The sequence below is a fragment of the Natator depressus genome, chromosome 20 (genome assembly GCF_965152275.1).
Source record: "Natator depressus isolate rNatDep1 chromosome 20, rNatDep2.hap1, whole genome shotgun sequence".
Classification (NCBI taxonomy): Eukaryota; Metazoa; Chordata; order Testudines; family Cheloniidae; genus Natator; species Natator depressus.
This window is the reverse complement of record NC_134253.1, coordinates 1,491,994-1,519,457: the sequence shown is the minus strand read 5'-3', so window position 1 is coordinate 1,519,457 and position 27,464 is coordinate 1,491,994. Positions and strand designations below refer to the sequence as shown.

Here is a 27,464-nt window from a genome sequence, read left to right as displayed (position 1 = left end):
CCCTGCAGCACCTCCTACAGGCTGGAGCAGGGCAATGACCTAGCCCCCAGCAGGATTCATTCCAGGGCCCCTGCCTGCTCTGGGTCATGGGCTCCGTGTCCGCACCCCCCCCCCCCCCCCCCAGCAGATCTCTCCAGAGCTTCCCTCTTTCTGAACCGGTTAAACATTAACGGCTCCCACAGAGCCTAGGGGAATTTCACACTGTCCTAGCGAGTTCAGACAGATTCGCTCCAGTGCGGAGATGCCTGGAATTCAAGAGAACCGGAGGCTCGCGCCTGCCTGGGCATCTGTCCATGGAAGAGTTAGCACATGCGCTCGCACTTGTTGCTGTGTGTAGGGCCCGGGGTGGGGAGACCCTCGGCAGGCGGGCAGAGCTGGGCTGCCAGGGGCATTTCTGGAGTGAGCCATGGATCAACAAGGCTTGAGCTAGTGACAGAGGCCGCATGGGAAAGGACACTGCAAGGCCGCGATCAGCCAAGGGCACCCCGGCTGTAGCGCAGAGCCAGGGAGCCACCACTCCCAACTCCCCCAGGACACAGCCTGCCCTGAACCCAGGGCCCTCCATCCCCTGCCCAGCGTACCACCACTGGAACTATAGGACAAGCCGGAAGCCTGCCCAACACTTAGTGGGGCCACTGGCCAATGGAGGTGCGAAGGGAGCACTCAAGGAAGACAAGGCTGTTGCGGAGAGTCTAAAAGCATTCTTTGCATCGGTCTTCACTGCAGAGGACGTGCGGGAGATTCCCACACCTGAGCCATTCTTATTTGGTGACAAACCTGAGGAACTGTCCCAGATTGAGGTGTCAGTAGAGGAGGTTTGGAACAAATTGGTACATTAAACAGTAATAAGTCACCTGGACCAGGTGGGATTCACCCAAGAGTTCTGACCGAACTCAGGTATGAAATTGCAGAACTAACAACTGTGGGATGCAACCTATTGCTTAAATCAGCCTCTGGCCTGGGGGGGGGGGGGGATAGCTAATGGGATGCAGATTATTAAAAAGGGCTCCAGAGGCAATGCTGGCGATTGCAACCTGGGAAGCCTGACTTCAGTACCAGGTAAATGAGTAGAAACTACAGTAAAGGACAGAAGGATCAGACACTCGGATGAACACAGTATGTTGGGGAAGAGTCCGCACGGCTATTGTAAAGGGAAATCCTGCCTCACCAATCTATTTGAATTTTCTGAGGCTGTCAACAAACATGGACAAAGGGGATCCAGCTGCCTCCCACCTCCTGGGGTTGGTCATTTGGTTCAAGTGTCTGAGGTCTGGGTGTGGATGGAACCTGCTGAGAACCCGTGGGCAAGATGGCATGTAGAGCATGTGCAGGTCTGGGGGGGAGGGCTGCGTGCAAGGGTACCGGTGACTGGTACAGGTGCCTGTGTATTTGTTTGCATTCACGTCTTTCAGTTGCAGCAGTGGGTGCTAGCAGCTGGGACCTGCCGGGTCCCCATCAGTGTGTGCAGTGCAGCTTGCTCAGTGCGTGTCCCTGGGCATAGCAGATGGGGGGCTCGGCTCAGTTCAGCATCCTCGGGGGAGAGGGGGATGCAAGTGGTTCCCTCTGACATTCAGGGCAGGGGGCCTCCCATGCTCACATAGAACCTGACTCACACCAGCAGTGTGGGTATCCTGTCCTTCTCTAGAGGCTGGCCACATACAGGATAACAGCCTCCTACTGCTGCCTGCTATTGGGGTTGCTCCTTTCAGAATATAAGAATGGTCAGACCAATGGTCCATCCAGCCCAGTGTCCTGTCTTCCAACAGAGGCCAGTGCCAGGTGCCCCAGAGGGAATGAACAGAACAGGACAATTAGCAAGTGATCCATCCCCTGTCGTCAATTCCCTGCGTCTGGCAGTCAGAGGCTTAGGGACACCCAGGGCATGGGGCTGACCATCTTGGCTTATGGTCATTGACCTGTCCTCCAGGAACTGATCTAATTATTTTTTGAACCCAGTGATACTTCTGGCCTTCACAACATCCCCTGGCAAGGCGTTCCACAGGCTAACTGTGCCTTGCATGAGAAACACGTCCTTCTGCTTGTGTTAAACCTGCTGCCTGGCAATTTCATCAGGTGGCCCCTGGTTCTTGTTCTGTGAAGGGGTAAATAACACCTGCTTAGTCCCTTTCTCCACATCATTCAAGATTGTATAGGCCTCTGTCCTGTCCTCCGCAGCCCTCTCCTTTCCGATCTGAACAGCCCCGGTCTCTTTCATCTCTCCTCAGACAGAAGCGGTTCCAGACCCTCTGAGCGGTTCTGCTCTATCTTGTCTGCCAGGAGGTGACCAGGCCTGCAGGTAGCACTGCCAGGGTGGGCATCCCACGGGCTGACATCCAGGTATTTTTCCAGTGCCTTGCCTATCCCTGTCCTCGTGGTTCCTAACAGTCTCTTCGCTCTTTTGCCTCTGGCTGCATGTTGAGCAGCTGTTTTCAGAGAACTCTCCACGTGCTGGGCAATGGGAGACCTGGGTTCTAATTCCATCTCTGCCACTGACCCACTGCATGACCCCGGGTGAGTCCCTTCTGCTCTTTGTGCCTTGATTTCCCCACCCACCCTGGGCCTGCTCCTTGGTGCCAGGGGTAGGAAAGAAGCCAGCTGCTGGGGCTGTGACCCATGGCGCAAAGCTGCAGGCATGGGGGAACACGAGCACGCACCCTGTCTCCCCTGCCTTGCTCCTCCCTCAGTCTTTCCCTTGCTATCCCCCTCCCCACGGCAGCTGCAGATTCCTACCTGCCACAGGGGCCTGTCCCAGCCCCTGCTCTCTCCACACAGCCCGGGGGTGAGTCCTGAGGTGCAGGGCTGAGGGGGCTCCCAATGCAGCAGGCAGGTCTCGCCACGCATCACCCCGTGTCTGAGCAAGGACACTCCCATACGCATTCCAGCGCACCAGCCCCACGCCCTCCCCAGCCCCAGCCCTGGGGCGCAGCCTTATTAGGAAGCCAGGTGTTGGCTTGGGATGGGGGGGGCAGGCTGCCCCCCCCCCAGGGAGATGGAGCTGGGACCTGATGGCATGGGGCTGCATCTCAGCGGGCACTAGTGAGGGCAGGGGGGTTCACCCCACCCTGGGCACCTGTCCTTTGGGGACTCCGGTCCTGTGGCACTGCCACAGCAATGGGGGAGATGGGCTTAGATCTCCCTAGGCTGGGCACAAGGACGCCACAGAGACCCTCTCCCTGTCACGGAGGCCCCGGGCGATGCTCTGGAACTGCTCCCTACAAAGCCAGGCTGGACTCTGGGGAAGTCTCCTCTCTGGGAGCAGCCTGTCTGCAGGACACACAGCTCACCCGGCTTCCACCTTCCTGGGTCTGACCTCAGAGCCTTCAGCATCCTCTGCCCCTCCATGCGCTTCCCCCAGCGAGTCTGCCCAGGCGGGGTCCTGGGGAAGCCAGAGGGTCCTGTCCCCCAACTCCGCAGTCCGACGTGACTCTCAGCCAGTAAAACAGAAGGTTTATTAGATGACAGGGACATGACCTAACACAGAGCTTGTAGGTGCAGAGAACAGGATCCCTCAGCTGGGTCCATTTTGGGGGGGGCAGTGAGCCAGACAACCACATCTGCCCTTCACTCCACATCCCCAGCCAGCCCCAAGCTGCCTCCCCCTCCTCCTCTGGCCTTTATCCCTTTCCTGGGCCAGGAGGTCACCGGATTCCTTTGTTTTCCAACCCTTTAGGTCTCACCTTGCAGGGGGGAAGGGTCCAGGCCATCAGGTGCCAGGAAACAGGGTGTTGGCCATTCTGTGTCCAGACCCCTGCACACACCTGCCCTCTAGGGCTCTGCAATGATCATACACCCTACCCCACCCCCTAGATACTTAAGAACTGCCTAGGGGAAACTGAGGCACCCCTACACTATTCAGAGGAAACATTAAGAACAGTCCCATTTCATCATCTCTCCCCCCTTCAAGATCGAACTGAGCAGGCTCACTTTAGCCAGTGACCTGGGGAAGTTTGAAGCCACCAACGTTCCCATGGATGCCCCAGCATCTCTCCCATTCCTCGGGGGGAGTTACACCAGGCCCTTCAAGTTTCTTGCCCTCCCTTAGGTCGGGGGTGGTCGAAAGCACTCGCAGGCAGCATGTGGGAAGGTTCATGCGGCTCGTGCCCTTATGCCACCCCAAAACCCCCGGGGGTCAAACTGGGATCGGGTCTTCTCCCAGCGCTCCAGTCTGGAGGGCTGCAATTTGGGCTCTCTTGGTTAAGAGCCCCCATCTTGACCTGGGCCACATACTGTTCACTTACAGAACTAGCATGGAGACATTCCTTTCTCAACAACCTTGTCTCTCCAACAAGCTGGCCCAACACAGCCACTTGGTTATAGGACTGTTTTAACTTTAACAGCTTTCACTCCATCTGAGACCTTCTCAAAGCTATCCACACTGGATCTTTCAACAGGAGAGTCAGTGGATCCATTCACAACAGAAAATTTCTGGCTGTTACGAACGGAAACTGTCTTGATTAAATCACTTTCACACCCTTCAGTTGCAGTAAACTGCTTGCAAAGACTCCATGAGGATTCCTTTCCCTAGGGGCTTTTCTATGCAACAATTCACCCCTCACAGAAATTCCACAGTATGCATCCAATGAAGTGAGCTGTAGCTCAGGAAAGCTCATGCTCAAATAAATTGGTTAGTCTCTAAGATGCCACAAGTCCTCCTTTTCTTTTTGCCCTTACCCTCTTTACCTAGAGCTTTCTCTAAAGGAACACTTTCCTGAGCAGCAACAGACTCTTTCTGGGTCTCACTTACATCCAGAATTACCTCTGGCCCATCCGGCGGATTCCTACACAATCCCCTTTCAGGCAAACTGACAGACTTCCTAGATAAAAGGTCAGAAGCCTTCTCCTTCCCTTTGCCACACACAAGTTCAGGAATCTTTTCTTTCTTGTGACAGGTTTCCACACCCTCAGTAGGTAACACAATCACATCACCTTCCTGCTCTCCTTGTGCCCTGGCTAGGATCTCACCCTGATTAGACAGAGTTGCTCCACCCTTTCCCAGCCACACACTAGCAACAGGCAAAATACAAGCACCAGAATTGTCTGGGCTCTGGGATTTTACATAGACCCTAACTGGATGCAACCTAGTTACAGGGCTATTCTCCCGAGCAGACACAAACTTAGGACCATTCCCTTCCTGGGCTTCAGTTGAATCCAGAAGCAGCTCTGAGACAACTGCACTACCCTCAACCATCACAGGCCGAAGGGCCCCTTCTGTCTGCTCCACAGACAAAGAAGAGCCGGACACACTTTCTCCTTTCCCAGACACCCAGCTTGGGATCTCATTCCCCTTGTCCCAGCACACAAGGCTGGTCACAGACAACGGCTTGGAGATCAGGGTAGCTCCCTCCATAGGCAAGTCAATACCCCTGACAGACACAGGCACATTTCCTTCCCTGTCTCACTTCTCCACCCAGCTAACAGGTAAGGTCCAGGGACACTCATCTTCCACTCTCCTCGCCTTCCCACCCTGCTGACTAGACACAGCCATCAGCTCACAAGGCTGCCTTGGCTCATCCAAACTTTCCTTACCAAGCACCTTGCCACTCCCAACAGATCCCCTGCCCTGCCTGTGTCTCCACCCACTCAGCTGGGGTCTTATCTCCCCCCTTGCTCAGCGCTGCCCTTGTGTCCAAGTGGGGGCAGGCAGTGAGCTCACTACTTTCCTCACTGCATCAGAGCCAGCGTGAGCCCCTTCTCCAGGGTGCAATGGGGCAGGGAGCATCTCTCTGTCCCACCCAGCCCCAGGGGTCTGGTTGCAGGCAGGCAGGTAGCCCAAGCCTAGCAGTTCCTCCCCGCTGCCAGCCAGGTCATCTGTATTTTCACTGACCATTTCCCTCTCGGCTGATTGGTTCCCTGGATTCAAATTCAAACCCTTGGCCGTTACCGGAGCAGGGCCTGGATCCTGTCCCAAAGAGACACAGTCACCCCACAACAGGGTCTTGCAGCTGGTGTCCTGGAGAACCCCAACAGCCAGCCAGCCCCACCCCTCCTGGGTCTGCACAGGGATCTGGGCCATAGACAGAGCGAAGGGCTTCATCCCTGGGACCCTCGCCCAGCTCATACAGCCCCTCAGCATCTGAGGCTGCACCACCCAGGGTCTGACAACAGTTCTCTCTGTCCCAGGATCTCGGCACCCCAGGAATGTCTCCCCATTGACCATCACCTTTCGCTCCCACTGGGGGTCTGAGGGGCCTGGCCCCAGGAAACTCCACACAGACATATAGGTTGGGGTCAGGAGTGAGAACCTGTCCACCTCCCAAACCAACTGGCTGACGGAGTCTATGGCCTTGGGACCCAGCAAGGGAGCTAGACACCGGGGCTTTTCCACAGGGTCCCCCTCGTTCAAATCGCCAGCCTGCTCAAAGGCAGTGAGGTGGCATCCACATTCCCCCACCCCTTAACCAGGGGCAGCAATTTAGTCTCGAGGTTCCCTGCAGAACTGGCCCCCCGGGGTCTATCCCCACTCACCCCTGGGAGGTCCCCTATGCCTCTCCGCCCCACCATCGCCAGTTCATGCTGCTTCTGCAGCTCTTTCTCGGGCTCTCGCTGTCTCTCACAGTCCTCTTGCTCTCTCGGACTCAGCTCCAATCCCATCCGTCTCTGATCCCCAGATGGGGAACCCGATCATGAAGACCCTCATCTGGTCTGGGACAGGAGTCTTGGGGATGCCTGGCTCCCACTCCAGCGGCTCCCAGATCCTTCTATAGCCCCATTTGGGTCAGGAATCTCTTCCTTAGGGTGGTCATCCTCCTCCAGCTGCACGATTAACTGTGCCTTGGTGAACTTTCCAATGCTCAACCCTTTCTTTCTGCACGGGGTTACAATGTCCTTCTTAAGGAGACGGTGACAGACCATCACTCCGCTCTTCCCAAGTTGTTGTGGACTCTCACAGGCCTGTGTGCTCTCAGCTCCCCACGGTTTCCAGGGAGAACCCCTAGTGTGTCAGCCCTTCTCGAGGTCACCACCTCTTTGCCAGGGTAGAGCCGCAGACTCCTCTGCCCCTTGGACTGCTCGCTGCAATCCCCAGGGGAACCCTGTTGCTGCAAAAGTTCTTCTCTCTCCCAGGTCCAAGCCGCAGGCTCCTCCGCCCTGAGACTGCTCACCGCAGTCCCCAGGGGGACCCCATTACTGCACAGTCCTTCTCGCTGGTCACATACTCCCAGGGGTTAATCGCCCCCCAAAACCGCTCCTCTCTGAGCCTTCAGCATGCCTGGTCCTCATCAGTCACCCTTCGTTTTACTGCTCCCCAGTCACTTACTGCAGGAAGCACTATCTGTGTGGTGCAGTACATCCCACCGCTGCCACCAGCTGTCATGGAGTCCCCGGGCAATGCTCTGGAACTGCTCCCTACAAACCCAGGCAGGACTCTGGGGAAGTCTCTCTGGGAGCAGCCCATCTTCAGGACACACAGCTTCCACCTTCCTGGGTCTGACCTCGGAGCATTCAGCATCCTCTGCCCCTCCGTGCGCTTCCCACAGCGAGTCCACCCAGGCGGGGTCCTGGGGCAGCCAGAGGATCCTGCCTCCCAACTCCGCAGTCAGACGTGACTCTCAGCCAGCCAGTAAAACAGAAGGTTTATTAGACGACAGGAACATGGTCTAACACAGAGCTTGTAGGTGCAGAGAACAGGACCCCTCAGCTGGGTCCATTTTGGGGGGCAGTGAGCCAGACAACCCTGTCTGCCCTTCACTCCATGTCCCCAGCCATACCCAACCTGCCTTCCCCTCCAGCCTCTCCTCCTCTGGGCTTTGTCCCTTTCCGGGCCAGGAGGTCACCTGATTCCTTTGTTCTCCAACCCTTTAGCTCTCACCTTGCAGGGGGGAAGGGCCCAGGCCATCAGTGGCCAGGAAACAGGGTGTTGGCTATTCTCTGTGTCCAGACCCCTGCACACACCTGCCCTCTAGGGCTCTGCAATGATCGTACACCCTTATCCCACCCCCTAGAGACTTAAGAACTGCCTAGGGGAAACTGAGGCACCCCCACACAGGGAGGCCAAAAAGAGACCCTCTCCCCCAGCCCCCAGGCTGGCCAGGGAGCCAGCAGACCCCAGCACAGGGTTCATCCTCCAGCCCAACATGCCTCCCCCTCCCGCAGCAGAGAGCAGCCTCGCTGGCCTAGTGTGGGGAGGGGGAAGAGAGCCGCTGATGTGGGACATCACCCCCTGTTCCACCCCATAGCTCCTATTGACCCCTCCAGGCCATTCGTAACCAGGGGACAATCTACCAGGGTGCGGGGGGGTCTCTGGCACGGACTGTTTTTCAATCAAGCCTGGATGTTTTTCTGCCTGGGAATCATGCTGGGGCAGGTCTTGGGCCTGTGTCCTACCAACCAGCCTGGATGGGCTCAGGGCTCCCTTCTGGCCTCTTGGATCTCAACTCATGAGATCTGCACTGGGTAGCCGGGGCCTTTCCAGGGCTGGATAGAACCTGCCAGCCTCCACCGCCCTCCCCCACGCCCCGCCACTCTAACCGCTGGACCCCCCTCCCTTCTCAGAGCCAGGGGTACAACCCAGGAGTCCTGGCTCCCAGTCCTGATATAGAACCAGAAGATCATCCTTTGCAGAGTGTAGGGCCAGGGCCAGGGCCATGAACCCACCAGAGCCCAGGTTGTGGGGGAGCCCCCTGGGGCTGGGAAATGCCCCCCTCCACCGCTCTGCCACTCTTGTCTCTGGGTCGGCCCCTGAGTCACCATCATCTCCGGCAGTCACAGCAGAGACTGCACCTGTGGGGGGAGCCTGCGCTCTAGGGGGGCAGCGAGGGGGTGTCACGGAGTCCCTGGGCGATGCTCTGGAACTGCTCCCCATGAAGCCAGTCAGGACTCTGGGGCAGTCGCCTTCCTGTGAGCAGCCTGTCTTTAGGTCACCCGGCTTCCACCTTCCTGGGTCTGACCTCGGAGCATTCAGCATCCTCTGCCCCTCCGTGCACTTCCCACAGCGAGTCTGCCCAGGCGGGGTCCTGGGGAAGCCAGAGGGTCCTGCCCCCCAACTCCACAGTCAGACGTGACTCTCAGCCAGCCAGTAAAACAGAAGGTTTATTAGACGACAGGAACATGGTCTAACACAGAGCTTGTAGGTGCAGAGAACGGGACCCCTCAGCTGGGTCCATTTTGGGGGGCAGTGAGCCAGACAACCCCGTCTGCCCTTCACTCCATGTCCCAGCCAGCCCCAAACTGAAACTCCCTCCAGCCCCTCCTCCTCTGGGCTTTGTTCCTTTCCCCGGCCAGGAGGTCACCCGATTCCTTTGTTCTCCAACCCTTTAGCTCTCACCTTGCAGGGGGGAAGGGCCCAGGCCATCAGTGGCCAGGAAACAGGGTGTCGGCCATTCTCTGTGTCCAGACCCCTGCACACACCTGCCCTCTAGGGCTCTGCAATGATCATACACCCTTATCCCACCCCCTAGATACTTAAGAACTGCATAGGGGAAACTGAGGCACCCCCCACACTATTCAGAGGAAACATTAAGAACAGTCCCACTTTGTCACAGGGGGTTAAAGGGAGGGGGCAGGGGGCTGCGCTCTGGGGGGTGGGGCAAGGGTTGGAGGGAGGCTGCACTCTGGGCTGGGGGGCTATGCTCTGTGCTGGGGGACTGGGGTGGAGGGGGCTGTGCTCTGCGGGGGGGGAAGGGGTGTAGGGGAGCTGCACTCTGGGCTGGGGGAGTCTCGGGGGGGGGTCCTGTGGTCTGGGGGGGGCTCTCAGGGGGGCTGCGTTTTGGGCTTGGGGGGATTGCACGGGGAATTGTGCTCCGGGCGAGAGGGCGGGTCGCAGGGGGACTGTGCGCTGGGCTGGGGGGGTCGCAGATGTAGCTTTGCTCTACACGGTGGATTTGGCCAAAGGCACGTGCGTCTCTTGCCTCTCCCCCCCCGCCCCGCGGAGCCCAGAAGGGCGGCGGCGGCGGGGGCGCTGCGGGCCCCGTCCCCGGCTCCAGGGAAGCGGGGGCCGTGGCGCGCAGGGGCCCTGCCCACCAACCATGGAGATGAAACGCGCATCCCCGCCCTGGAAAGTCCCCGGCGCGGGGCTGGCCGCGCTCCAGCTGGCAGGACCCAGGAGTCCGGCCGGGCTCTGGCCTCCCCTCGAGCCGCTCTCGGGGCCTCTTGCCCGGTGCCAGGGGCCGGGGCAGCAGCGTCCTCGGCGGGCAGCCGGGCCGGACAGCTGGTGCTGGCTGGGCGCGCTCTCTGCGCCAGGGCCCCTCGCGGGCACGGCCGGGGGGCGGATAGGCTCGTAGCAGCGGGCCCGGCACAGCAGCTGTGCCCCCGACAGGAGCCCTGGCCCCGAGCTCTGGGTTTGCCTGGGCAGGGATGGCTTGACACCCCTTTGCGGGGCGGGGCAGCCGCCTCTGGGGTGGAGCGCAGCAGCTGTTCCGCGGCCCAAGCTCGGTCTCCCAGCAGTGAGCCGCGGCCGCCTCTGGGGTGCGGGAGCAGCGCGTGGCACCAGCTACACGCTGGTGTTGGGAGCAGGAAGTGTCCAAGGGAGGGGGCAGAATGGACTGTCCCAGGGCGGGGCTTGGCCAGGACACCGGGGTTTGCCTCCTGACACCACACGGCACCCCTGATTGCTAGGAAGCATAAACGTGGGGGACCTTGTCTTCATTAGTACAGCATCACCCCCCGACCCGCATTGAGTCACCGCTACCAGCTCCTACAGCCCCTGGGGGGAGGGGGTATGGGGACAGATGGGGGTTCATGGGGAGGGAGAGATGGGGCGCACGGGGAGGGAGGGAGAGATGGGGCATACGGGGAGGGAGGGGTAGCTAGAGGGGCGCACGGGGAGGGAGGGACGGCTGGCTGGGGCGCACGGGGGGGAGGGAGAGATGGGGCGTACGGGGAGGGAGGGGCAGCTAGAGGGGCGCACGGGGGGGAGGGAGAGATGGGGCGCACGGGGAGGGAGGGGCGGCTGGCCGGGGCGCACGGGGCTGGGTAGGGGCCGCTCAGCCGATGGGGGCGGCAGGGTGCCGGGCTGGCTGGGCGCAGGCGGGCGGCTCGGGGTGTGGCTGAGTCTCCCCAGATCCAAGAAAAACTTGAGCCCGTCTGCAGGGCAGCGCGATCCTCGGATCGTAGCAGGAGCCGGGGGAGGGGGCTGGGGGTGGGGGTGCGGAGAACCAGCTCGCCCCGCGGGGGAGCGGGCTGAAGCCCGGGAGGGGGAGCGGGCAGGAGCTGCAGAGCCCGGCACAGGGAGCGAGGCGGCTGAGCGGCGGGAGAAGGCAAGAGCGGGGTTTGGGCTGGGCCGGGCGGGGAGTGAGCAGCGGGGCGTTGGGTGGCGAGCGAGGAAGGGGTGAGTGTGGCAGGGAGCAGGGGAGGAGGGTGTCTCTGTGCCGCACGTCCCAGCTGGGAGCGGGACCCCGCCACTGGATGGAGCCTATGGGGATAGATCGACAATCAGAGGGGGTGCCTGGGGACAGACAGACAGATAGATAGATAGTGTAGGGGATAGACAGACAGAGGGGGTGTATGGGGATGGATGGTTAGATAGATAGAGGGTGTAGGGGACAGACAGACATAGGGGGTGTGTGAGGATGGATGGATGGATAGATAGGGGGTGTAGGGGATAGACAGACAGAGGGAGTGTGTGGGGGTGGATGGGGATGGATAGATAGGGGGTGTAGGGGCTAGACAGACAGAGGGGATGTGTGGGGATGGATGGATGGATAGATGAGGGTGTAGGGGATAGACAGACAGAGGGGGTGTGTGGGGATGGATGGATAGATAGGGGGTATAGGGGATAGACAGACAGAGGGGATGTATGGGGATGGATGGATGGATAGGGGGTGTAGGGGACAGACAGAGGGGATGTATGAGGATGGATGGATGGATAGATGGGGGTGTAGGGGATAGACAGACAGAGGGGGTGTATGGGGATGGATGGATAGATAGGGAGTGTAGGGGACAGACAGACAGAGGGGATGTGTGGGGATGGATGGATAGATAGGGGGTATAGGGGATAGACAGACAGAGGGGATGTATGGGGATGGATGGATGGATGGATAGGGGGTGTAGGGGACAGACAGACAAAGGGGATGTATGAGGATGGATGGATGGATAGATGGGGGTGTAGGGGATAGACAGAGGGGGTGTATGCGGATGGATGGATGGATAGATAGGGAGTGTAGGGGACAGACAGACAGAGGGGGTGTGTGGGGATGGATGGATAGATAGGGGGTATAGGGGATAGACAGAGGGGGTGTATGGGGATGGATGGATGGATAGATAGGGAGTGTAGGGGACAGACAGACAGAGGTGGTGTATGGGGATGGATGGATAGATAGGGGGTATAGGGGATAGACAGACAGAGGGGATGTATGGGGATAGATGGATGGACGGATGGATGGATAAGGGGTGTAGGGGACAGACAGACATAGGGGGTGTGTGGGAGGGATGGATAGATAGGTGGTATAGGGGATAGACAGACAGAGGGGATGTATGGGGATGGATGGATGGATGGATAGAGAGAGGGGGTGTATGGAAATTGACAGATTAGGTAAATTAGGTAGCATGTGAGCCAGGAGGTGAGTGCAGCGGTGAAGGAGTGAATGGGGAAAGGGAAAGAGCAAACCACTGAAGGAAGCCTTGAAGTTCTGGCGAACAAAAGCGAGTGTCAGGAAAGCAGAAGAGGAGAGAGCTGGGATCAGAGGGAGGCATGAAGAGGACTGTGTGCAGTGTGTGGGATGTGTGGGGCAGGAGGTGTGCAGTGAGGGGATGCAGTGTGTGTACAATATGGGTGCAGTGCGGTGGAGTGCAGCACTGTGTCTGTGCAGTGTGTACGCAATACGAACTGGGGAGGAGTGGTGCAGTGAGGGGATGCAGTGTGTGTATACTGTGGGTGCAGGGGGTGGACAATGTGGCGGTGGGGGGTGTTTCCAGTGGCCCGTGTTTCCAGGAGGGATTTTCCCATGCATGGGGGGGGGGCAGGGTTGTGGCCAGTCTGAGCAGTGCACTTGCCAGGGAGGTGCCCAATGGCTCATGCGTGGCCCAAGTCAGGACGGGTCCCTTCAGCAGACCCCAGGGCTCGGCCAGCTCCAGGAGTGGGACCCCCCCCGCCTCATCCCCCAGGGCAGCAAGTCCATCTCAGGCTCTCCTCAGATCTAGCATCAGCCCTTCCTTTCCTGCCAGTGACCCAGCTGTCCCTCTCACCTCCCTCTTGGGGCTTATGCCCTCAAATATACCATTCGAGCAGGGGGGCTGGGCGCCAGGACTCCTGGGTTCTCTCCCCGGCTCTGGGAGGGAAGTGAGATCTAGTGGGTTAGAGCAGGGGGGGCTGGGCGCCAGGACTCCTGCCCGTGCCTGTGTGCTGGGGTGATGCCCAGGTGCCCCCGCGGCTGGGGAGACCCAGGGACCAGGGGCTTTTTCACTGCAGTTTCACGAAGGACGCTTGCGGGAGGGGGCCGGGACCGATGGGCTTAGGCCAGTCTGGGTCTGACCAGGGTCGTTGTAAGAGTCTTTCCTCAGATGAGGGGGGGGCCGCTGCCCCTGCAGCGGGTTGCGTGCTCTGGCCCTTGGGATCCCCGCCCGGCTGGGGGCCCTGCAGCCTGGCCCCAGGGGCAGGGTGGGAGTGGGGAGGATGCTGGGACCCGCCCAGCTCGGCAGATGCGGTCCAGGCTCCCGCTGCCCAGGGAGAGGGAGGGGACCGGCGCATTCCCAGCCCCGCCCGGCGCAGCGCGGGGCCTCCCCCGCCCTCCCCCCGCCCAGAGCAGGGCACCTCAGGGTGCGCGACCGACCGCCTGGTGGGCCGCGGGGGGGGCGTCCATCTGGGCTCCCCCAGGCATTGCTCGGTCTGGGGGCCGGGGCTGCGGGGACAGACGGACAGACTGACCGGTGTGTGAACGAGGAAGGAGGGAGGGGGCTGAGGGAACCAGGGGCTCTCTGTGCTGCGGGGGGCGGGCGCTGAGTTTGCCCCAGGGCTTTCCGGGGGATCCCCTGTCCCTGTAGGGAGGCTGGGCTGGGGTAATCCCCCGGGGGCCCTTTGGGGAGGGCGGGGCCTGGGCTCCCCATGTCCTGCCTCAGTTTCACTACCTGTAAGGGGTTGAGACCCCGGGGATGAAGGATGTTGCGGGGAAGGGGGGGGAGGGGGCTGGGACATCTTCCCCCCACTAACGACCCCCGGCCCCTTCCAGTCCCCAGCCCGCAGCTGTCTGGAGCAGGAGACGACCCCCCCCCGCGCCCCTCCCTGGGCCGGGACATGAGGGAGGAGGCGCCGCCCGGCCCGACAGAGCAGCATGGGGCTCGCCCCCCTCCTCGCCCTCTTCCTCTGGAGCCGGTAAGTGGGGCCGGGCGTGGGGGCAGCAGGGTCCCTGGCTGGCAGGCTCGGTCCGGGGAGCCGCCCGCGGGCTCGGCATGACACGCCCGTCCGTCCAGCCGGTGTGTGCCGGCCCCGCCGCGTCTCAGCAGTCCCCCCCTCCACACCCCGCACCCTCTGCCCGCGGGGCCACCTGTGCCAGGGGCTGGGCGCCAGGACTCCTGGGTTCTACCCTTGGCCCCGGCAGGGAGCGGGGTCTAGTGGATAGAGTGGGGGCTGGGCTGGGAGCCAGGATTCCTGGGTTCTACCCTGGTTCTGTGCAGGAAGTGGGGGCTAGTGGGTAGAGGAGGGGGCTGGGAGCCAGGACTCCTGGGTTCTCACTCAGCTCTGGGCGGGCAGTGGGGTCTAGTGGATAGAGTGGGGGCTGGGCTGGGAGCCAGGACTACTGGGTTCTACCCTGGTTCTGGGCAGGGAGTGGGGGCTAGTGGGTAGAGCAGGGGGCTGGGAACCAGGACTCCTGGGTTCTACCCTGGTTCTGGGCAGGGAGTGGGGGCTAGTGGGTAGAGCAGGGGGCTGGGAGCCAGGACTCCTGGGTTCTCACTCAGCTCTGGGCGGGCAGTGGGGTCTAGTGGTTAGAAGAAGGGGGTGGGGCTGGGAGCCAGGAGGCCACCGACTGGATCTTGTGCAGGGTTATGGGGGGCTGGGTCTCATGGGGAGTTCGGGCGGTTTGTGGGGGTGGATCGCCTGAGGGTTACGGGGTCTCTTGGGGGTCACGGGGGGGGTTACGTTCCCTCCCCATAGCAGGAAGCTTCGCTATTTCCCCTTCAGCATCCAGATATTTGTCTCCACGGCCACCCAGGTTATACGGGCCCCTCCCTCCATTGCCATGGAAACCCCCGTTCTAGACCTGGGGGGCAGGGGGCTCTCACATCATCACGGGAACACCCGCCCTCCCCCCGGAGTGGGTGCCGAGCCGGAGGGTGACGCACCTAATCCTCAAACCCCTTTAATCTGGTTCCAGGGTGGGGTGTGTATGTGAGGGGGGAATTTCCCCTGCCAACGGGGCCAGGTGCAGAGCTCCTGCGGGGGTGGAGGGGATGGTCCTGGGTTTACACGCCTTGCACACACATGTGATGCAGGCTGCCCATGGGTCCAGCTGAGTGTGCATGGCACATTGGACTCCTGTGTTCTCTCTCTGGCTCTGGGAGGGGAGAGGGGTCCAGAGGGTTAGAGCAAGGGGGGCTGGGAGCCAGGACTCCTGGGTTCTATCCCTGGCTCTGGGAGGGGAGAGGGGTCCAGAGGGTTAGAGCAAGGGGGGCTGGGAGCCAGGACTCCTGGGTTCTATCCCTGGCTCTGGGAGGGGAGTGGGGTCTAGTGGTCAGAGCAGGGGGGTTGGGCTGGGAGCCAGGACTCCTGGGCTCTCTCCCCTCCACTCTTCTCATGTGCTTTGCTTCCCTTCCAGGGCTCTGGGTAACGACATTCTGGGGCTGAAGCTACCGAGCGACTCTGACCTGACCCCCAACACGGTGTGCCTGACCCTGCCGGGGCTCAGCAAGCGCCAGATGGGGCTGTGCGTGCGCAGCCCCGACGTGACCGCCTCGGCCCTGCAGGGCATCCAGGTCGCCATCCAGGAGTGTCAGCACCAGCTGCGGGACCAGCGCTGGAACTGCTCCAGCCTGGAGCGGACGGGCCAGGTGCTGCAGGACAGCGCCATCCTCAAGAGAGGTGAGGGCCGGAGCAGGGGGAGCCCCACCCCAGTGCAGCTGGCAGGGCGCGTTGGGGCCACCCCCTCCCTGCTCCCCGCAGCCTGGAGTGGCCTCTGAGGTTGCCTTGGCCCCTGCATCAAGGGAGAGGAGCGAAGAATGAACCCAGGATCAAAGCGAGGGAGCCGGAGCCAGCCGCGGCCTGCCTCTTCCTGCCGGGGCAGCCCACTCCCAGGGCGCGGGGAGCTCTGTGGGTCTCAGCCCAAGGCCCAGCTGGCGCGAAGGGGGCCGCTCCGGCAGAGACGCCCCAAGGTCCCAGATCTGGGGGGATGGGGTGGGATTGGGGTGCATGGCTGCGGGGCTGGGCACAGGATCCTGGGTGTGTTCAGAAAGAACCCAGGAGTTCTGGCGGAAATCTGACCCCAGTGACCCTGTTCCCCCTCCCCTCGCCCGGCCAGTTTCAGCTGGATACTCTGTTCCTCCTTGCCGACCGGGCTGCCTCATGCTCCACCCCAGAGCCAGCTGCACTTCTGCAGGGGGGAGGGTGCCCGGGTTCCTCCTCGTCTCCTGGGAGGGGCCCAGCCTGGTCCCCAGCTCACCCCCTCCCCCTGTGCTCCTCAGGCTTCCGGGAAAGCGCCTTCGCCTTCTCCCTGCTGGCGGCTGGCGTGATGCACTCGGTGGCCACGGCCTGTAGCCTGGGCAAGCTGCAGGGCTGCGGCTGCGCCTGGCGGGAGCGCGGCAGCCCGGAGAAGCGCCGGCTGAAGCTGAGCCAGCTGCAGGCGCTGTCCCGGGGCAAGGGCCTCCCCCCTCAGCTGGCCTCGCTCCTGGGCGAGCCCAGCCCACAGGACACCTGGCAGTGGGGCGGCTGCGGACCCGACATCAGCTTCGGGGAGCGCTTCTCCCGGGACTTCCTGGACCCTCGGGAGGCGCCACGCGACATCCAGGCCCGGATGAGGGTCCACAACAACTGGGTGGGCAGACAGGTATGGGGGGAGGGGCATGGTGTGGGAGGGGCGCAGTACCTGCGGGGCATGGGGGAGGGGCACAGAGGGGGCAGGGTCACTGGGGGAGGGGCACAGCGGGCAAGGAGAAGGGGGAGGGGTGTTAGGGGGCAGGGTGGGGAGACAAGTAGGGTGCCAACGGGGGCCAGGGTGGGGATAGGGGCTGGGGGGCCCTAGGGGGCCCTAGGGGGCAGGGTCGCGGCTGCTCACTGGGAGGCCCATGGCAGATGCCTCAGGCCAGGCGTAAGCAGGAAGTGTGCAGGTCTCGGCGGGGGGCTTCGTCCCGAGCCCCCCCCGGGAGCCGCCGGTGATGAGCAGCGGCAGGCCCCGCGGCTGCGGCCGCTGCACGGCTGCCGCCCGGTCCTGCAGCAGGGAGTTCCGCCGGCTCACCCGGCTCCCCGTCTCCCCCCGGCGCAGGTGGTGGCGGAGAACATGAAGCGCAAGTGCAAGTGCCACGGCCCGTCGGGCAGCTGCCAGTTCCGCACCTGCTGGCCGGCGGCGCCCGAGTTCCGGCTGGTGGGCGCGGTGCTGCGGGAGCGGCTGCAGCGGGCCGCCTTCATCAGCGCCCGCAACCGCAACAGCGGCGTCTTCGGCCCGCGCCGCCTGGCCCGCCAGCTGGTCTACTTCGAGCCCTCGCCCGACTTCTGCGAGCGCGACCCGGCCCTCGGCTCGCCCGGCACCCACGGCCGCGCCTGCAACCGCAGCAGCCCCCGGGCGGACGGCTGCGCCAGCCTCTGCTGCGGGCGGGGCCACAACCTCCTGCGCCAGACCCGCGGCGAGCGCTGCCGCTGCCGCTTCCAGTGGTGCTGCGCCGTGCGCTGCGAGGAGTGCCGGCTCGGCGCCTGGCTCAGCGTCTGCAAGTGAGGGGGGGCCCCGGGACGCCGGCCCCCCGCGCGCCACACGCCCCGGTGGAGCTCCCCCGGGAGCGGCTGCGCGGCCGGAGAGGGGCGGTGCGGGGTGGAAAGCCTGAGCCCCTGGGGCTTTGTGGGACGGGAACAGGAGGAGGGGGGGGCTGCAGGGGGGGCGAGCTAAGCAAATTTTGCAAATGCTTTAAATGCTGCAGGGGAGCAGCGGCGGGGGGGTCAGAGGGGGTGTTATGGGGATGCCAGGCGGCAGTGGAGGGGGTGGGGGGAGCTGGCCAGCGGATCAGTGGGGAGGTTGGGGGATGCTGCGGGCGCAGTGGGGGTCGGGGGGGCGGAGCAGTAGGGGTCGGGGAGGACGCAGTAGGAGTATGGGGTCGGGGAGGAGCAGTGGGAGTCAGGGGGATGGAGTGGGAGTATGGGGGGTTGGAGTGGAGCACGGGGGGCTGGGGGATGCTCCGGGGGCAGTGGGGGGTCGGGGCAGAGCAGTGGGGGGGTCAGGGGGTCGCAGTGAGAATCGGGGCAGAGCAGTGGGGGGTCGGGGGGTCGCAGTGGGATATCAGGTTCGGGGCATTGGGATGCTCCGGGCAGCGGGGGCATTGGGGGCTGGAGGTGGGTATCAGCAGGGGGCCGGTGTGGGGGACGCCGCAGGGTTAATTTATTGCTCTAGGGCACAGACCTCAGGGGTTCAGGAGCCCAATTAGCGCTCAGCGTTACCCGGACTGTGCGCTCCGTGAGTCACTGGCTGTTTTCACACCTGTACCTGACTCCCACGGCAAAGCGGCTGCCCCGCTTGGCTATTTTAGCAGCTACAGCCGGTTCCTGTCAGTAAAAGCACCTGCCTGGAGAGTGACTGTGGTGAATTCACTGGCACCGGGTTCCAGTGCCCGGCGCTGCACAGAGCCACCGGAAACCCCTTCCTGTGCTGGAGGCTTGCCGGGCGGGGCCTGCTCAGGCCTCGGGGTCCCCTCTGCTGTTGTGCCCCTCACGGGTGCAGGGGCTGGCACGGGCGCAGGGCTCCTCGCACGGACCCTTTCCCTGGGGTGGGGCAGGAAGCCCTGGGGCAGCAAATAGGATGGTTAAACATTTGTTAAATGGAAACTGGGAGGAAGAGGGATTAGAGGGGGCAGGGGCTGGGACTCCTGGGTTCTATCCCTGGTTCTGGGTGGGGAGTGGGGTCCAGTGTGGGGGTGGGGGAGCTGGGAGCCAGGACTCCTGGGTTCTATCCCTGGTTCTGGGTGGGGAGTGGGGTCCAGGGAGGGGCGGGGAGCTGGAAGCCAGGACTCCTGGGTTCTATCCCCAGCTCTGGGAGGGGAGTGGGGTCTAGTCGCCCATGTGGAGGACAGGACAACTCGTCATCCCACGAGGCCCGCGTTTAAGGCTGAGGAGCGAGTGTCCCATCGCAGGGGAGTGGGAGAGGCAGGCAGTGGGTGCCCTTGGGCTCGGTGTGATGTGTGTGTGTGAGTTATTTGCACCTCTGCCCGTCTCTCTCCATGGCCCAAGCTGCTTGCTCTGGAAATCCCTCCTGGGTTGTGCCGGCAGGCGGCCCTGGCTCCAGCGCCCCGGGGAATGACTTTGCTGCCATGTGGGGGTGGCCATTGCCCGCAGGGTGGCACTGCGAGACCTAGCAGCTCATGGGACACACACTCCTCTCTGCCCCAGTGGATTTCGCGTGCCAGGACCCCACTAGAGCAGAGACACCCTCCCCTACAACCTGGGGTGAGGGTGAACTTTCCCAGGGAGCGCTTGCAGCTGCAGGCCCAAAATCAGCCAGAGGCTGCGTAGATACTAGCCGGGGAGAGGGCATCACTCTGCCCCCTGACCTGCCACACACCACCCCGCCCCCCACATTTCAAACTGCACTGGGTCCCCTGCCCTGTACTGCGCCACCCCCAAGACCAGAGTGGGGCACTGCTTCTGAAGGGGAAACCCTGCACACCCTCCTGTCCCCCCCGGGGGCCTTTGGCAGGACTGAAGGGCAGCGGTGTAAACCCGACTCAGCTGAATGCCCTTTGCATGGCAGGCGGTTGGCCTGTGGGACTCTCAGCCACAGGGCATTAGAGGGGAGGAGAGCTGGGCGGGGTCAGGCGCCCTCCTGGGGAATGAGGCAGCCCCAACCTGACGGGGCAGGGGCCTCCCCTCTGGGCCGCTCGTTCCAGGGCTGGCCACCACGGGGTTCGTGCATTTCCTCTGCAGCCGTGGGTGATGGGGACCAGGCTAGATGGGTCATCCTGGGATCCAGGACACCGAGCCAGGGGCCCCCAATGCAGGGCCCAGCCCCCAGGGCAGAGACCTGGTAGAAAGTGTGCTGGGATTCCGGGGGCAGGTAAGCCGGGCAGGAGGGTGTGGGAGACAGCGTTGGCTATGGGGCCAGTGGGTCACTAAATGTGGAAGCCCAGAGAGGCTGGGAACAGCCTCCCCGCACCCGCGCCCCAACATGGGGCTGGATCCCCACGTGCAGTGAGGTTCGGGGGGCTCGGCCCATGCTGCCAGGGCTTCTTCCCATGCTCCCCTCCCTGCTACCCGCCCAGGGCAGGGCTGAAGGGCTTCAATGTGGGGGGCAGGGCTGCGCCTGCCCTGGGGAGGCCCCGCTTGCCAGCATCCTGCTCCGCTAACAGCTGAGGTGGGAGGCTCCCTGGGAACTGCAGGCTCTGACTCACGCTGCAAACACACAGGCCCTGCCCTGCCCTCAGCCTGCCCTGCAGCCAGCCCAGCCTCCAGCCACAGCGGGCGGGGGATTGTACAGAGCGCGGGGCTGCTGTGTCTCTCGGTGTGCGCACCATGAGCAGGGCTCCGTGCATGCACACACATGTGCAGTGAGAAGGGCGGCATGTGTGTGCATGCAGTGTGCAAGGCAGGGTGTGCACATGGACATGTGCCCAGGGGACTCTGTGTTCAGCGTTCAAGGCTCTGTGAGCACAGGGGTCTCTGTATGTGTACAACGGGCCGGGCTCTGTGTGTGCACACATGTGCAGTGAGTGAGGCTCTGGGGGGGCTCTGTGTGCAGTGAGGGGGCGCTGGGCGGGCTCTGTGTGCAGTGAGGGGGTGCTGGGGGGGCTCTGTGTGCAATGAGCGGGGCTCTGTGTGCAGTGAGGGGGCGCTGGGGGGGCTCTGTGTGCAGTGGAGGGGCGCTGGGGGGTTCTGTGTGCAGTGCCCTCATGCCCAGCCGGGGCTCCTGGGCTGCGGTTGAAGTGCACCCACCTGCACTGAAAGAACCCTGGCGTCCTGGCGCCCGGCCGGGGGGTGCCCAGCCTGGCTGCCCACGGGGCAGGTGTGGACAGGCCCCGCTCCCGGGGCTAAGTTCATGTTCAACCCCCTCCTACCACGTGGGTCCTCACTGCAAGGCGCAGTGCGCCACCTGCTGGGGGAGAGCGGCACAGGCAGCTCCCCACCACCCACATCCCAGCAGGGCGCCCGGCCAGGCCGCTGAACAGGGGAGATTTACCCAGCTCCCACTGAGATGCAGTAGATCTGCCCATAGCAGAGCCAGGATAGAACCCAGGAGTCCTGGCTCCCAGCCCCCTCCTCCTCCTCTAACCCACCAGACCCCACCCCCCTCCTGGAGACGGGGATAGAACCCAGGAGTCCTGGTTCCCAGTAATGTGTTCTAACCACTCGACAGCCCTGCCACGGTGAGGGGCGAGTTCACTGCCCTATGGCCAGAAGCCCGAGGGCCCAGCAGAGCCAGGGAGGGGGGTGGCTCTGAGAGCAGGGGGAGGGGCTCCCTCACTCCCTCGAGGCCGGGTCGGCAGGGAGACTGGGGCTAATAATCAACGCCCAGCTCTTGTCTAGCACCTCTCACCCGTGGATCCCAAAGCACTTTACAGAGGGGGAAACTGAGGCACAGAGAAGGGACTGGCACTTGCCCCAGGCCGCTCAGCAGAACAGGGAATAGAATCCAGGTCTCCGGAGACCCAGTGCAGAACCACCACCCCCCCAGCTGCCTCCCCGGGGTGGGGGGTTCTGCTCGGGGCAAGCAGCAGCCCAGGGGCCGGAGCAACCTGCCTGTATGCAGCGACTGGGCCAGGCCGTGCTGGGGGCGGGGTGGAAGAGCCAATGGTCACATGGGGAACCTTGTTCCTGCCTCATCCCCTACTCACGCTGCAGGGGAGCCTCTTCCTATGGCATTGCACCCTCTCCACTTGTGCAGCGTGACCCCCCCGTGCACGTCACCCCCGCTAATGCACCACGGCCCCCCGTGCACATCACCCCCGCGCACGTCACCCCCGCTAATGCACCACGGCCCCCCCGTGCACGTCACCCCCGCTAATGCACCATGCCCCCCCCATGCACGTCACCCCCGTTAATGCACCATGCCCCCCCATGCACATTACCCCCGCTAATGCACCACGGCCCCCCCCGTGCACGACACCCCCGTTAGTGCACCACGGCCCCCCCCCCGTGCACGACACCCCCGCTAATGCACCACGGCCCCCCCGTGCACGACACCCCCGCTAATGCACCATGGCCCCCCCATGCACGTCACCCCCGCTAATGCACCATGCCCCCCCATGCACATTACCCCCCTAATGCACCATGCCCCCCCCATGCACATTACCCCCGCTAATGCACCACGGCCCCCCCATGCACGACACCCCCGCTACTGCACCACGGCCCCCCCGTGCACGTCACCCCCGCTAGTGCAGAGCGACCCCCCCGCGCACACGCCCGGTGGCACCTGACCGTCATGAATCTCAGCCTCCCTATTCACGCTCCAGCCCCCCCGCGCCCCACTCCCACGCTGCTGTGACCCCCCCCGCATTGCCCCCCGGGGCACAGCCCCACCCAGCGCCCCCAGGCATGCACAAGACCCACAATGCTCAGCTCCCCGAATGCAGCCCCCCCATGCACTTCCCCTCCCCCGCTCGTGCAGCCCCCCCCATGCACTGCTGCAGCGGTTGCCATGGGGATGGGTGGCTGATCTCGCGAGGTTTGCTGCCCCCCCTCTCCCCAGGACTAGGCGAGAGCTCTCGCGAGATCGCGGGGTGCGTGCACAGGGCCCGCTGCTTCCGGCCGGGGGGGAGGGGGGTAGGTGCAGAGTCAGCTGGGGAGGGGGCGGCAGGAAGAGCGCGAGCCGGAGCCGGAGCAGGTAGGTGCGGGGTGCGGGGTACGCACCTGGGGGGGGGGGCATGCAATGGGGCCCGTCCCTGAGGGGGGGCACGCTCAGTGGGGTGCATGGGGGGGGGAGCAAGCCTGCCCCCTGGGGGGGGGAGTGGGGCATGCAATGGGGCCCGTACGCGGAGGGGGCATGGGGGGAGCAAGCCTGCCCCCTGGGGGGGAGTGGGGCATGCAATGGGGCCTGTACCCGGAGGGGGCATGGGGGGAGCAAGCCTGCCCCCTGGCAGGGTGGGGGGTTGGGTGCAGGCTATCTGGGGGTGCACATGCTGCAGTGGGGCCTGTTACCTGGGGGGGGGGCAGCCGACCCGCCCGTGTCACTGAGTGTGGGGAGCCCTGGGAGCGGGGGTGTCTCAGACCCAGCAGAGGGGCTGGACCCAGGCGTCCCTTCCCCCCCGGGACCCCCTCCAGAATGGGGTGTCTGGGGGGGAGGCTGTGCCCCTCAGGGAGAGCGGGGAGACTAGCTGGGGCCTGCCAGCATCCCGACGGGGACAGCTGGCTTTGCCCCCCCTGCTGCGGGAGGCTGCTTTTGGGGTCCTATTTGCAGACCCCAATAGTGGAAGGGGCTGAGAGTCCCATGTGGGGGGCTGGGCCCTTCCAAATTGTGGGCACAGCCCTGTTCTCTGAGCACTGTCCCCCCTGAGCTTGGGGGCTACCTTTCCCCCAGGGGCCCTTCTTTCCCGGGGGGGCGCGCAGCAGGACCGGGGGGGGGGCCAAGGGGCCTGGGGTCTTGCCCCCATGCTGACTAGCGAGTGAACCCCCTGTGGGTTTCCTGGGCGGGGTCCTCCCCCCATTATCACTTGTGACGTGTCGGGGTGGAAGGCAGGGAACCATGTCATGCTTCATTATTAGTCATTTTGGGTGGGTGGGTCTCAGCCCTGGGGGGCCTGGGGCCTGCCTTAATGTGGGGCTCCTGGGCTTGTGGGTCTGAGGGGGGCCCTGGCGGTGCCGCGTGCTGGCTGGAGACGCTGTAGAGGGGCAGGATCAAGCCCTGGCAAAGGGGCGCTGGGATTCGAGGGAGCCATGGTGGGCAGGGGGTGCTGATACCCCAAGGGCAGGGAATGGCCTAAAACGCCAACAAGAGGGAAATGGGCTGGAAGGGTGAGAGGTGCCGGTGCCCCGTTCCCCTGCACAGGTACCATGTGAGGGGCGGGGGCTGGGAGCCAGGACTCCTGGGTTCTATTCCCAGCTTGGCGGGGGGGGGAGTGGTGGCTGGAGGCTGGGAATTCTTCTGTTCACTCCGTGGCCTTGGGCAAGTCCCTGGCTCAGTGCCTCAGTTTCCCCATCTGTGTTACATCTGTGTTAAGGCTGGTCTGGACCCACCTCCTGGGGGCTGCAGTTGGCAGGTGCTAGGGGAAGGCCTGTTTTGATTGGCTAGCATGCAGTGTTAGGAGTGGGGGCTGCCCCTGCATCCCCTGTGCAATGGACCCCCCCACAGTGAACTCTCCCCCACCCCCAGCCCTGCATGTGCCACTCCTGGCCCTCGCTGGCAGCACTGCTGTGACCCTGCTGTCAGTGCCTTGGGGGCCGACACTCCATGGCCGGGGAGCAAGGGCCACCGAATCAGCTGGCCCTGGTGGGTGCTGGGCACGGCCTGGCACGGCTGCCCCCCGGCTCTGCCTTTCAGTATTGTGACGCAGGGAGAAAGGTCCCTTGTGGGGCGCACAAAGCCAGCCTGTGGCGCTGCCCTGGGCTCCGGGCTGTCCTCCTCACCGATTGCCTGTGGGTCTCCCCTGTCCCCCCGGCTGTGGGGCTGGGCTGGGGTAGCCTGAAGCCAGTGGGCCAGCAGGGCCTCTGACAGTCACTGCGAGCCGTGGCTGCTGAGCACATGGGGATCAGGAGTGGGCCGGCCAGGCATCGAGCCGGGACTCGGGGCATGAGCCACCGAACGCCCTGCCCAACCCATCCCCGCCATGGAGCAGAGCTCCTGGGGTGTACGCCCCCCTGCAGCCGGGCCCGCTGGGAGCTGCCGTCTCCGCAGGCACCTGATGCCGGCCGGCCTTGCCCTTCCCGCCGCCCAGGAACCGGCCTCGACGCCAGGAGCGCACCGCGAGCGAGCCGGCCCCGGGAGCCCCTGCACCGCGCCCCCGCTGCCACCATGGGCAACATCTTCGGGAACCTGCTGAAGAGCCTGATCGGCAAGAAGGAGATGCGCATCCTGATGGTGGGGCTGGACGCGGCTGGGAAGACCACCATCCTCTACAAGCTGAAGCTGGGCGAGATCGTCACCACTATCCCCACCATAGGTAGGGTCGGGAGCCAGGCCACGGCCCCCAGGGTCTCCCATCAGCCGGCCCTGCCATGGGGACAGGGACTCCCATGTGACGGGCGTGGTCCGGTGAGCACACAGCCCCACATACTGGCCTGGGGAGGCAGGAGGAAAGGACCAGCTGACCCATAACGGGCCTGGGCCCTGGCAGGTTGCTAGGGTTGTTTGGCTCCTGGGTCCTGTCTGCAGCTCTGGGAGGGGAGTGGGGTCTAGTGGTTAGAGCGGGGGGGGCTGGAGCCAGGATGCCTGGGTTCTTTGCCCAGCTTTGCTGCTGTCTGAACTTGGAGGCAAGTTACTGACCTCTGTGCCTCAATTTCCCCGTCTAAACCTGCCCTGCCCCCCTCCATGCCTCAGTTTCTTTTTTGCCCATTGAGAGGCTTCTGTGTGAGATGAGTTTGCTGGGTCTCACTCCAGTGCCTGGAGACCCTGCGGTGGCTGTCACTGAGCAGTGCCCCTCGCTGGCAGAAGTGCCCGAGGCAAAGAGGGCTGAGCCCCCACTGGGGGCAGGGCTGACTGCCCCCCCACATCTGTGGCTAACCTCCCCCCCCCACAGGGTTCAACGTGGAGACTGTCGAGTACAAGAACATCAGCTTCACCGTGTGGGACGTGGGCGGCCAGGACAAGATCCGGCCCCTGTGGCGGCACTACTTCCAGAACACCCAGGGTACGGGGTCCCCCACTCCGTCCCTCCGTCCCCTCCCCTGCTCCCTGGGTCCTGAGCCCTGCCTGTTCTGTGCCCCTCCCTGGGGGGGCCTTCCCTCCCCTGTCCAGCGATAGTCTAGGGCTGTCTGAGTATATGTGGGAGGGAGGGGGGGGTTAGAGGGTTTCTCTTTCTCTTCTGCCCCCACACCCCTGCCATGGGTTTGAGTGGGTGGGGGGAAGAGAATTGTTCAACCCCCCATTAGAGGGGTGGGGTGGTGAGGAGGGGTCTGGGGATGCATGGTCACCCCCCCAAGGTGGGGTGGGGTGGGGTGGTGAGGTGGGGTTTGGGGGTGCACCCTGTCATCCCCTCCAAGATGGGGTGGTGAGGAGGAGTTTGTGGGTGCACTGTCACCCCCCCAGGAAGAGATTTGGGGGCACACTCTGTCATACACAGCCCCGGAATGGGGTGGGGCTTCCTAACTGTGGGTCCGTGAGTTGCAAAACCCGCCCCCCGGTGCCTGGTGTCAGTGCCCTCCCTCCGCCCCCCAGGGCTGATCTTTGTGGTGGACAGCAACGACCGGGAGCGGGTGAACGAGGCGCGTGAGGAGCTGATGCGGATGCTGGCCGAGGACGAGCTGCGGGACGCCGTGCTCCTCGTCTTCGCCAACAAGCAGGTGGGTGTCGTCCGCCCCTCCAGCCACGGCCGCCCTGGCACTGAATTCTCTGTGGGCGACGTGCCTGTCACCGTGGTGTCTGGTCCGGCAGGCTTGTAACCCCCCCCTCTGCCCCCCAGGACCTGCCCAACGCCATGAACGCGGCGGAGATCACGGACAAGCTGGGCTTGCACTCCCTGCGCCATCGCAACTGGTACATCCAGGCCACGTGCGCCACGAGCGGGGACGGGCTCTACGAGGGCCTGGACTGGCTGGCCAACCAGCTGAAGAACAAGAAGTGAGCGAGAGCCACCCCAGGCTGCGAGGGGCCGGGCGGAGCCGCCTCTCTCCCCACCCCCTCTCAGGCTGGCAGGGCTGCGTGGGTCTCTTCCCCCCTCCCCAGCTCGTTGGGTTTTGCTTTCGTTCCGGCACCGGTTGCTGTGGGTTTGATTCGGGGTCTCGGTTCTGGTCCCCCCCGCCCCCGAGGTTTGCACGGATCTCTGTGTGTGCGCGTGTGTGATGAATAGATAGATATATAAATATATAGGGGGGTGGGGGGCATCTGCTTCCATGCTGGGGCAGGCCCCCTGCTGCCCAGGGTTGGGGGGGGCGGGGGGGCACACGGACGGACCTGCGTGTGGCAGTGGCCTTTCTTTTGTGTTGTTTTTATGTTGTTCTTGGTGCCCTGTGACGTGAGTCTAAACACGGAGGTGAATTCCTCAAGGCAGCTTTAAGCTTCTGTGTGGGGGGGCTGCCTGGTCTGTGCTGGGGGGAGGGGACACTGCAGGGGGAGGGGGGCAGCTGGGGGAGTCGGTTCTGGGTCTCATCACTTTCCATCTTTCCAGGGGGGGGGGATTTGGAATCACTTGCTAGGGCAGCGCCCCCTGCTGGCAACGTGGCCCTTTCCCCACTCCCTGGGCGGGGGTGTGTGGATTCAGTGGCAGAATCGGGACCAGGGTGGAAATTGCCACTCAGCCTCGCGCCCCACCCCCCTCCCCCA

At 63.6% G+C, this 27,464-nt stretch overlaps 2 protein-coding genes across 2 annotated transcripts; both read left to right on the top strand.

The window, feature by feature from the left end:
* The first annotated feature begins 222 nt into the window (after window positions 1-222).
* Window positions 223-17,789, top strand: WNT10B (Wnt family member 10B). The gene is made up of 6 exons (XM_074934976.1): window positions 223-897; window positions 2,226-2,337; window positions 14,100-14,242; window positions 15,684-15,946; window positions 16,546-16,907; window positions 17,343-17,789. The coding sequence occupies exons 3-6, from the start codon at window positions 14,202-14,204 to the stop codon at window positions 17,787-17,789; spliced, it is 1,113 nt and encodes a 370-aa protein (XP_074791077.1). The 5' UTR covers window positions 223-897; window positions 2,226-2,337; window positions 14,100-14,201.
* Window positions 17,790-22,749: 4,960 nt separating this feature from the next.
* Window positions 22,750-27,006, top strand: ARF3 (ARF GTPase 3). The gene is made up of 5 exons (XM_074935678.1): window positions 22,750-22,874; window positions 24,922-25,146; window positions 25,723-25,833; window positions 26,361-26,485; window positions 26,605-27,006. Exons 2-5 carry the CDS (start codon window positions 24,999-25,001, stop codon window positions 26,764-26,766), a joined length of 546 nt encoding a protein of 181 aa, XP_074791779.1. The 5' UTR covers window positions 22,750-22,874; window positions 24,922-24,998; the 3' UTR covers window positions 26,767-27,006.
* Window positions 27,007-27,464: the final 458 nt, after the last annotated feature.

What these genes read in the sequence shown, in the direction of transcription:
- WNT10B (XM_074934976.1), top strand. Translation starts at nt 14,202, where the DNA reads ATGGGGCTCGCCCCCCTCCTCGCCCTCTTCCTCTGGAGCCG. An exon ending in CAGCGCCATCCTCAAGAGAG is followed by an intron (nt 15,947 to 16,545) that starts GTGAGGGCCGGA and finishes TGTGCTCCTCAG; the next exon opens with GCTTCCGGGAAAGCGCCTTC. An exon ending in ACAACTGGGTGGGCAGACAG is followed by an intron (nt 16,908 to 17,342) that starts GTATGGGGGGAG and finishes CCCCCGGCGCAG; the next exon opens with GTGGTGGCGGAGAACATGAA.
- ARF3 (XM_074935678.1), top strand. Translation starts at nt 24,999, where the DNA reads ATGGGCAACATCTTCGGGAACCTGCTGAAGAGCCTGATCGGCAAGAAG. An exon ending in CTACTTCCAGAACACCCAGG is followed by an intron (nt 25,834 to 26,360) that starts GTACGGGGTCCC and finishes TCCGCCCCCCAG; the next exon opens with GGCTGATCTTTGTGGTGGAC. An exon ending in TCGTCTTCGCCAACAAGCAG is followed by an intron (nt 26,486 to 26,604) that starts GTGGGTGTCGTC and finishes TCTGCCCCCCAG; the next exon opens with GACCTGCCCAACGCCATGAA.